At 47.9% G+C, this 10,503-nt stretch overlaps 1 protein-coding gene across 1 annotated transcript in view; it reads right to left on the minus strand.

Moving 5' to 3' along the window:
* Nucleotides 1-10,499, minus strand: part of LOC104617595 (voltage-dependent T-type calcium channel subunit alpha-1H-like) — a gene marked incomplete at its 5' end in the record, with an annotated part of 82,925 nt that extends 72,426 nt beyond the window's left edge. The window contains one exon of the mRNA XM_010282953.1: nt 10,155-10,499. Within this exon, the coding sequence (XP_010281255.1) occupies nt 10,155-10,499 (345 nt within the window). The remainder of the gene's footprint in view (nt 1-10,154) is intronic.
* Between the last annotated feature and the right edge of the window lie 4 nt (nt 10,500-10,503).

A 10,503-nucleotide genomic window follows, 5' to 3' on the forward strand; every position in this document is an offset into this window, starting at 1 on the left:
GGGTATGATCTTTTGGATATATTTGAAAAGTTTTTTGATGGGTTATGTTGTCCTCGGAGGAAGTGGGGAGCTGTCCCCCCACTCACCTCTGGCTCTAGGGGATTTCAGAGGCATTCGCAGCTCCTAATAGTCCTCAGCATAAACTGAGATTTCTGGCATTTAATCGCCCTGCACGTCCATGCTCTGCAGTTCGGTCCCTTGTACTATGGCACACATTGTCAGCTGATACCTGCCAGCACTCCAACGTACCATATTAGTAGATCTGCTTTAAAGACATTCAAGATGCTGATCTCTCGTTTTGGCAGCTTCAAAAGAAGTGACAGATCTTCTGCAATATGGCTCCAATAACACAGGTGTCATGGTTTAACCTCAGCCAGCAACTAAGCTCCATGCAGCCACTCGCTCACTCCCCCCACAGCAGGATGGGGCAGAGAACAGGAAGAGTAAAAGTAGAGAAAACTCATGGGTTGAGATAAAGACAGTTTAATAGATAAAGCAAAAGCGATGCACGCAAGCAAAGCAAAACAAGGAATTCATTCACTACTTCCATCGGCAGGCAGGTGTTCAGCCATCCCCAGGAAAACAGGGCTCCATTGTGCGTAATGGTTACTTGGGAAGACAAACGCCATCACTCTGAACGTCCCTCCAGTTTATATACTGAGCATGACGCCATACGGTATGGAATATCGCTTTGGCCAGTTGGGGTCAGCTGTCCTGGAGGTGTTCCTTCCCAGCCTCCTCGCTGCCTGGGCAGTAGGAGCAGCTGAAATGTCCTTGACTTAGTGTAAACATTGCTTAGCAACAACTAAAACATCAGTGTGTTATCAACATTATTCTCATCTGAAATCCAAAACACAGCACTATACCAGCTACTAGGAAGAAAATTAACTCTATCCCAGCTGAAACCAGGACAACAGTCCATTTGCAAGGAGCTAATTGCCCAGCAATCCACACTGCTTTCAGACTCTCTGGCTGAAACTAATTTACACAAATGACTTTAAACTGCTTGCACTTCCAGGTGGGAGTGACCAGGGGTGAACAATGCTGACAGTGTTGATGTTTTGCCTCTGAACCCTTCACGAACAAAAGGAAAACTCCGATTCTCTCCCATATCGAGCAGCTCCCTGTGGTTCGATTTATTTCCTCTCATTGGTTGGGTTTGGGGCAGGTTGGAGCTGGAAAGCTTCTCCCTAGGTTCTGGATAGCTCTGAGAACAAGGCGCACCTGGGGAACACAGAGCCAGGGCTCTGTTCCCCTGGTCCCATCATCAAGATCCAGGTAGAGCTCCCAGGAGCAGCCACAAACACTCTGGCTTCAGAAACTACCTTAATCCAGACTAACTTTAAAGCATAGACAAGTCCATGTATAGTCAAGCCAAGAGTCAGAGAACTGCAGGATCCATCCAGCAAAGTCAATTCCCTTTGGAGTATATAAAATAAATAAAACACTTTTCATTCTGATGCTTTCTCCAGGGGCACTACAGTAAAAAGTTTTGGATTTGTCTGTGCGTGGGACAAGCATGGGACAGGGAGAGAGGAGATATTAATTTGTGTAGGCATCAGGCAGGAAAGGAAACTGCTGAGAAATGTCTTCACTGGGGGAACGAAGCCAAGTGGTCTTCCTGCCCCATCCTCCTCGGTGGCAGACTCCCTGCTCTAGCAAGCTTTACCACTGATGCTACAAGGCCTGTGCACAGAGTGTTTTTCCCAAATTGGGAGTCAGGCTGTCTTTAAGGCTGTAAACCAGACAGAGCAAACAAAAATAGAGCTTTAAAAGAATGCATGCAGGCATGCCAAATCTCCCTCATTTTCAAGTAAGAGTCTCACTCCTTTCAGATGCAGTTTTGTCCCCCCATCTCTCAAAACCAATTATAAAAAAGCATCCTGATCAAACGATTCAGAAGGAGGTTTCAAGGAGACATTTAAAGCTTCATTCATAATTCTGGAAAATCTCATGGTTAAAACCTAAGGAAAATTCATGACTCTGGTTGACAGCAGCAGTAAACATACCTGTTTCTTTCCTTGCAGTGATTCTTCTCCTCTGATGTAAGGAGCTAGATTGCTACCCTGAGCATCTTTAATCCTCTGCCTGCCAATGGGGGCAGCCAGCTCTGCCTCTCACCACTGAGGTACCCAGAGAAGGGCAGTGTACAGGATGCCTTAGCAATACCACTGAACCTCCACCCAGAGCTCACAAAGTTGTCATCATTTTATAGGTACTACCAAATACTAACCCCACTTTGCTCTTAGGTGTGGCATGACTGTCTTCTTTATGCTTTCCTAACATCTTCTCAGTTAAATCTATTTTCAAGCCTTTCTGTATTTTCCAGGTCTGCCGAGAAAGCAATCGTCCACAGGGAGTGGTCAGAAACGCACAAAAGTATTAAACTAAACATGACTATTTCCTTTGCCCCCTAACAGTTGGGAACCACCAATCTATAGGCACTGTTAGTTCATGGCACAGCACCATCATGCACCACACTCCCCATCCTCTTATCTACATATCCCCTTGTGTTACACTCTCTGTTGCATCTGATTTGAATTGGGGCTGTAAACTCAGTTTCACAGAGTCTACCTGCAACTTCCAGGCCTAAAAACTGGTGCCGGGAGAGGTGCAGTTCTCTGTTCCCATTCCCACTGTTATTATTACTTGTAATAACATCTGGCAGGCCCTGCCCGGGAGCCCCACATGGTGGGGTGATGTACACAGAACAAAATGTAATCCTTGTCTTGTGGAACAAAAAATCCATAAAAGACAAAAGATGGATGCAGACAGACTGGGGAAGTGTAAAGAAACAAAGGGACAGCCTCGGCTAACATGGGAGGTGGTGTTCCTGAATTCTCCTCCCCAGACCTCCTGAGACAACACAAGCCACTCCTTGCTTCCCACCACGCCAGGGCATGTTCCTCCCCAAGCCTTGCCAACGACGCCTAAGCACGTTTTCCTGCCCCCATCGGTTGGTTTGGCTGTCTCGGTCTTTTGCATTTCCCCCTCTGCTGTTTTCTGCTAGCCTTGCTCTTGTCGCTGCAGCCCAGCTGCCTCTCATGGAGGCAGCTGGAAGAATGGCAAGCTGCTGCCATGTGCAGTCCCAAAGCCACATGGGCTGCTCGGAGGGACCTGACTAGGGCTCTGTGTATTGCCTGAAGGCACCACGATCTCTCTGGAGCTGCTGATCACAGCTGCCACGAACCAGACACTCGAGTTCTTCCTTGAACTTGTATCTTGTCATTGCTCAGGCAAGGGACTACCAGGTACGCCTGCTTTGGAGCATGAAGAGCGCTCACCCTGAGGCCTGCTTACCTGATCAAAGCCAGCCTTCTCGCCAGACCCACTCCCAGATGAAAACCCTTTAGCTGACAGCCAGCAGGAAGGCGCAGGCTCAATGCAACGCCACACTCCTTGTTTGTGAAAGCCACCTTCTTCATTACAGGCCCTCTCTCATAGCAGTTTCCCTTTGCAGTAAGTGGACACCCCGCTGTCCAGCTGTGTCAATCCTCCCTGCCTTGGAGCACATTAGAGCCATTGTCAGCATAACATTTGAAGCTGGCCGCCCATGGCTGTGATTTATGCACATTTTTGTGATGAAATGCAGCTGGCAAGTGCACTCTGCTTTCATTCTTGGGGCTATATTACACTTGGTTTATTTTACCTGCCAGTTGAAATGCAAACAATGTCTACATTCTATATATAACCCCCTGTTGCCATCATGTATGTTTATGAAGCATGAGGGTTTCATGGATTCAGTCTCAGAAGCCTTGGAGGGCACCACGACTGTCTCAGCTGACTCGCTGTATGACCCAGACGGAAGAAATGCATCTGGTGGGTCCCGCACACTGTGGCTACACGGTGTGGGTCTGTTAGTGGCTCTGTGCAGATCTCCAGTCTCCATGCAACAGCTTATGCTGGGAAACACGTTGCTATCACCTGCTTAAGAAGTCTGTCATCTTGGCAGAGAGCAGATGTGATTTATATGGCCGATCCCTCACCACAGAGAACAAAAAACTGCATAAGGGGAAGGAACTGAACCATTTGGTGGTGGTAAAACGTGCCTATGGTTCCACAGGGAATATCCTAATATTATTCCCTAGACTAATGAGCACATCTATAGGAACCAGATCAGACTGCAAACTCCCCTCACCATGACTAGCTCTGTTGTTCTCCCAACTCTCCCCTGACTGCTCAGTATGTCAACACTCGAATGAGTTATTACCCTCAGTTTCTGCATTGGAGAGGTGCTGTTCCTGTCTGGTAGGAGGCAGAGGAATGGATGGATCTCTAGTATGCTTTGCCTTATATAGTAAAAAAAAATATACCAAGAACATACAATCCAACAGAAGGAAAACAGAGCAGTGGAGTCACTTAAATTACAGAAGAGAGTAAGAAAGAGGCTCCGTGAACACCACTCACAGCAGGCTCCCTGTGGAAGGACGTGATTTACACGCTTTGCCATGAAAGCCACTAAGGTCTGGCAGACAGGGATCTAGCCCTGAGCCGGGACACCTGGCTCTTAACTGCAAACATTTGCCATCAGTTCATGCTATCTTGCCTCTGACCCTTGATTCACTCTAACATGGGAATGACACCTTGCCAGGTGTAAATGCTCCATGTATGAGCTGCTGCTGGCTCTGATCAGAAGCCTCACAGCCTGAACTGTGCAGAGGGGATCCCCAAACTGTTACCAGGTTTGTTAATGTCCTGACAGAGTGGCTCTCTGCAAAAAAGGGGGCCTGGATAAAGGTGGCCTGGAGAGCACCAAAAAGGTGGTATGATCTTGGGGCACAAAAGAGGATGGGAAACACCTCTCTTCCCCAAAGTCTCCAGACAAAGCCCTGCTCTTCCCTCCCAGAAGATGGGGACAGAATTCAGGTTATCACAAGGTGTTTGTTGAATGAGCCAAATTTCTGTTGCTCTGCTCAGGAGACCCAGCACGTATTCTTGACTGATGCAGCTTCCCTACCAAACCAGCGCATGGGGAAAGCTGTCCACCTCACGCTTACTGCTGGGACCTCGGAGGGAGAGCAGGGAGGGACAGCTTGGTATGCAGCTGACAAAGCCCAAACACATAAAACAAAGGACTACTAAGGGCTGGATGAGTCTCACATCATTTATGCAATAAGCACAAACAGATTGGGATGAATTTTCACATCCTGGGCTGGGGGAATCTGTTTGCTTCAAGTCCAGCCAGCATGTGAGCTCTTAAAATTGGACCATGCAAAAGCTGGAAGAGTGAACAAGTTTTGCTAGCTGAAAGTGAGAATCTCAGATCAGGATAATGTTTTGTTGACTCACAACTCAAAAGGAATTTAAGCAATTTGCTTCAAATGTTGTTGAAAGATTCTCCTCTGCTTTCTGAGTAAGTGCTGAGCTTTCCAGGCCAAACCGATTTTTCAAGCCAAAATTGACAAAATAGAACGTCACTAGAGAAGCTAGTTGCTACCTTAAATCACACAGAATTACTTATACACCAGAATAATAAAATGTGCTACTCAAAACTAATACTTCTCTTTTGTACTTCTCTTCTCATTGCTTATCACAATACAGTGATAAGCAATGGACCACTGGGTGCCCACCAAGGTCAGCTCCAACCTAAAGACAGCTGCTCTGAATGAAACATACCATGGATGAGGGATCAGAAAAGCAATTAAAAGCTCTTTGAACAGCAATAGCTTGGAACAAATACTAATTTGTACTTCTCTTCTGAGGAGTGAGTATAAAATAGCATTTCTAAGTGCCATTTGATGTAAATTGAGCCTTTTATGTGGAATCATTACAAGTATCAACAGCTACTTCTGCAAATTCCTCTGGGAAGCCAGGTGGGGGTCTCTCCTCACAACTTAAACCAGAGGTTCTCAGGGTTGAGTTCAGAGCTCACCCTTCTGCAGGGATAATGTCAGCATCTCTCTTGGACAAATGAACCAGACTCTTGTCCTTCTACCGGACAATTAGGGAGCTGGGAATCAAGGCAGACGAAAGAAGCTGCAATTATTTCTTCAGACCAGCCAGTGAAGCACACACAGGAGCTGACTCTGGGACAATAAAGTGTCAGCTTTCACTGGCAGAGAGGCACTTGGAAACACAGCTCCTGGAACAGGACCTGCCTGTGCCAGGTGTCTCTCCCCACTACCCCAAAGGCATGGCAGAGGTCATGTTTTTGGAGTGCACTGCTCCTGCTTGGTTGCTGCAGTGCTGTGGTACATTCTCAGATACTCTGGAGAATTGTCAGCTGCAATGAATGCATAACAAAATCATCCAGTGTATTGAAATTGCCTGGAAGATTAATGCAAGGATTGCTGCCTTCTTTGTATTTGGCTTTCCTCAACTGTGGGATTGCTTATTCGTGCTGGAGGTAGACAAATAAATAAATAAAGCACAAGACGGGGAGGAAGGAACTCCAAACCAGTCAATTAACCTTTGAAATACAAGTTGTGCTGCTGCTAACTAACAGCAGCCTGTAACCTCCTAATTACCAGCCATGTACAATGTGGCAGTTGGAGACCGAGCTGGCTGTTAACCCCGTGGATGCGCTGTGTGGGAGGATTCGATTGCCGCTAATGATTGAAGTCCCAAAGAAACTCGTTTCCTGTCATCAACTGCCTCCTGCTACCTGGATCTCCTGCCATGAAATCTTCAATCTGCCTCTGGGAAGAGCAGGACTGCTAAAGGACAGCTCTGTGCAAAGAAGTTCTAGCATCTCCTCATGTTTCCCATGAACCAGTTAGCTGCTACAGCGGTTGTGCCCCTAGCCACAGGAAGGATCCTTGCCTGAAAGGGTATTACGTGGGCTACATGCATTAAATGGGGCAGTGCCAGGTATGTTAACCAAGAGGAGCCAGAGTAACCGTGAGCAGACTGCTGTGAGCTTCAAATTCCCATAAAAACACACATGGAAGCCTTGAGGGGATTTGGATACGGACAGGTCTGGAGGCAGCATGCGGGACTGCGGCAGTACAAATCACCTTCCTGCCTCGTCAAAGGGTGCTACCAAAGCGCTTCTATGGCATACCTGATCTCTTGCCCTGCCGCTACGGGACAGCAGTAAAACCCAGTGGATTTTGTCTCCAGCCTGGCACTTTGCAGCCTCGATTTCCTCATCCAGAAGATACGGACAGTAATGCTCGCTTGCCTCAAGAGGGCTCCGTGAGACTTCTTTGCAGAGCGCAGCCATGTCCCGGGATGAAAGGCGAGATAACGCACTGAAGACTAGTACTGCTCTATCTTCCACGCCATATGCTGTTCAGCACCCTCCACCCCTCCCACACGCACGGAGGATTCATGTCTTGGCTTTGAATAGCACTCAAACAAAAATGTACATGGTGGCCCCATCTATTTGCAAAGCCACTGATGACTAGGAACTCTGAGAAACCGGAAATGAAAAGCAAGCAGATATTAATAATTTTTTATAAAAGGAATTGGGCATTTCCTTACAGACAGTGAGGCTTGAGGAGGTCTTCCCTGTGGCTGCTGCACTGATTGCAGCTAAGTTTGATGTCTGAAAACAAGTGGCAAGAGTCGAGACCAGGGAACCTGCCTTAGCTGTTCCACCCAGGGCAAATGTCTCCATGATAGGTGATGTTTTGCAGCGCCCAGGAGTCCCCTGCTCATGCTGCTGTCAGCAGGCACAGAGCATAAGAGGTCTCAAAGGGAGCCCCTGAACCCTGCTCTCTGGGGGTTCTCTCTCTGAACAGCTCAGGGGAGCACGGAAAGGCAGAGGAGAGCCACAGAGTAGCTATCTTTGTAGGCAGCTCCCAAATCCTTATGACTTGGGAACTGGCCTGTAGTTTGCCCTTGGGAAGATGGAGAAGGAGACAATGGCAACACTCGTGCCTGGTTAACAGCCTGGGGAAGGCTCATACCTTCTCGTCTTGTAATACCTGCTCTGAGCAGAGGTGCAGGGTGACTGGGCAGCATCCATCACTCAGTAACCAGAAAGCTGTGATTAAACTGTTTTTCCTGGCAAGGATCACGGCATACCCAAAATGAACCATTCTACCCTCCCTCCCAACACCACACTGTGGGTTTGTGACAGCTTTTCTCAGGCATCTGCTCCTTGTCTCTACACAAAGCCAGCCCCCTATCCCAAGCCTCGCAGTCAATTCTCATACGAGGAGGGCTGTGGGTTCTGAAATCACCCCATTTTGCTTGCATAAACCCCAGGCTTTCATGCCAAACAGTCTGGGAGCCTAGAGCCATTTTCTATTGCTTTCAGATCGTGTCTCAGCCTCTGGTGATGCCCTGGAGGTCACTCTGTTGATAGGGAGTGCTCGGGCGAGGTGTTTCCAAGCTGGGCTCTGACAGCTCCATGGCTCGTTATCCCTGCTGCGTACCAGAGACACTTTGCAGTCAGGCACGTGGAGGAACTTTTACAGGTTTCACTTCAAAATTCCTCCTTTTTTATTGGGCCCATGCTGGGCAGTGCCTGTGAGCAAAGCTGGCAGGAGTCTGATGCTCCGTAGCCAAAAGCTTCAGAATCTTTATTGCCATTGGCTTTGAGGTGGTTTAAGCAAATCTTTTACAAGGTAAAATCCAATGTAAACCTGCCGGCTACAGTTTTCCTTTGTTAGCAGCAAGGATGTAATTATCACAATTTACCTTATACGAGTGATTGTGGACAGACTCCATGCAGTCCCTGGGCTTTCTCACTGCAGCCTGCCTAAGGTTTTCCCCCAGCACCCATCATGGCAATACCCAAGGACTGACAAAAGCTGTATCTGCCTGACAAAAGAGTATCCATGCAGAAATGCAGCCGCTGTGGGAGTGAACGGTCTATTCAAAGACTACTGACAAGGTGTACTTCTTAATTTTAAAACTTGTTGTGGAACAACTAACCAGACAGAAAGCTGACAGCAACAGCTATTTCTTTGTTGGGTTTGGACACTTTCTGCTGCAAGTGTGAAGTAATTTATTGCTGCGCAGCTGAGGTTCATGTGTTTTAGCTGAGTACTTGCTTTTCTGAAAGAAAATATGTCTCAGCATAAAATATGGGGATTTAAAGCACACAAGTAGAGACAAAAAGTAGCAGCACGCTGGAAGATTGTTTGCCATGGTCCTGAGCAGGACTTAATCCTGGGAAAAGGTGGAGGAGAAAATGCAGAGCCTCTTATCCTGCCTTTGGATGGACTAAGCTATTCTGTCTGCCTTTCCTCCTCACTCCTGAGCGGACAGACCAAGGCAGAGAGGAGGAATAGCTTTATAAATAACCTTGACCTGGTCCTGATCCTGCCATGGAGATTTTGGGGGAGCACTGGATGAACCTTTGACTACCCACCTCACGGAAGATCAGTATGAGGATCTCCTGGCCTCACTGGGATGCATTTTCTGCACCTGATACAGAGGTGGCACAAGAAATTCCAGAGCACATCTTGAGAAAACAGTTGAAAGTAACCAGTTTTGCCAAGAAAGAAAAGCCCAGAAAAACATAGCTTTCCCCAGAGTGACAAACTGGAGATACTCAGATGACACACCTCCCTCTCCCATTGCACAGCCCCTCAAGCTCCCATCAGCCAACAACAAGGACAAGCTGTCCTCAGCTGCCAGCACCGCTTTCTGCCATCACCATGTTCAGACTAATACTGGGAGCAACATGATTTCTCTTTCCTCCATCCAAACACTTAAAAGAAAGATCTCCTTGCACCCTATGAGAGCAAATTAAAGGTTTTGGAGACTTCAGGGAGAAACTAACTTTTTTTTTTCCCCTTTGTTGCTTTTGGCAACAATTGCCTGACAGTTGAAGTCTTTATTTAAAGATCCAGGATCAAAGAAGAAACTTCTGCATGGGTTATTTGCACTACAAGGTCCGCTATGCACCATCACCATCAGACCAAAGGGGAATTTCCACCAGAACAATTCCTGCTTATATGAATAATTCACAGCAAACAACTTAAGCAGTCGGGCTCTGAGCTGCCATGTCCTAACACACACATCTACACTCTCCACACCTCAGCAGTGCTGCCAGCTACCTCCCAGGCTTTTCACACACAGAAGGATGCTCCTGCTCATCACACGTCTGCAGGATCAGGCCCTCAGCCCCATTTGGTGTTTCCAACTTGCATGATAACCTTGCTTCTCTTCTGGCATGGCTTTGACAGAGTCACCCCAAGCCACCGTGCCGTGAGCACCTGAAACCTCAGGGCTCTTCAGGCCAGTCCCGCACTCACCTGCTCGTGGTACTCGATGCCCATGCTCAGCGTGTTGATGAGAATGGCGATCATAATCCCCCGGTTGAAGTACTTGCTCTCCACGATCCTCTTTAGCTTGCAGCCGAAAGCCTTCCACAGGCGGGTGACCTTGTTCCTCTCCTTGGGTTTTTTCTTCTTCCTCCTCCTCCTGCCCCGCTGCTGCTGGAGCTGGTCTCTGTGGTCGCCATGCCGCAGGTCCTGAGTGAACTCGTAGACACCATTGCTGTCAGAGCCGCAGCTGTCGGACTCGCTGAAGGCGAACTCGGGGTCCTCCAGGAGGCTGGCGCAGAAGGGACAGTCCTGCAGCTCGCAGGTCAGCGTGCCGCCC

The sequence above is a fragment of the Phaethon lepturus genome, unplaced genomic scaffold (assembly GCF_000687285.1).
Source record: "Phaethon lepturus isolate BGI_N335 unplaced genomic scaffold, ASM68728v1 scaffold28762, whole genome shotgun sequence".
NCBI classification, from domain to species: domain Eukaryota; kingdom Metazoa; phylum Chordata; class Aves; order Phaethontiformes; family Phaethontidae; genus Phaethon; species Phaethon lepturus.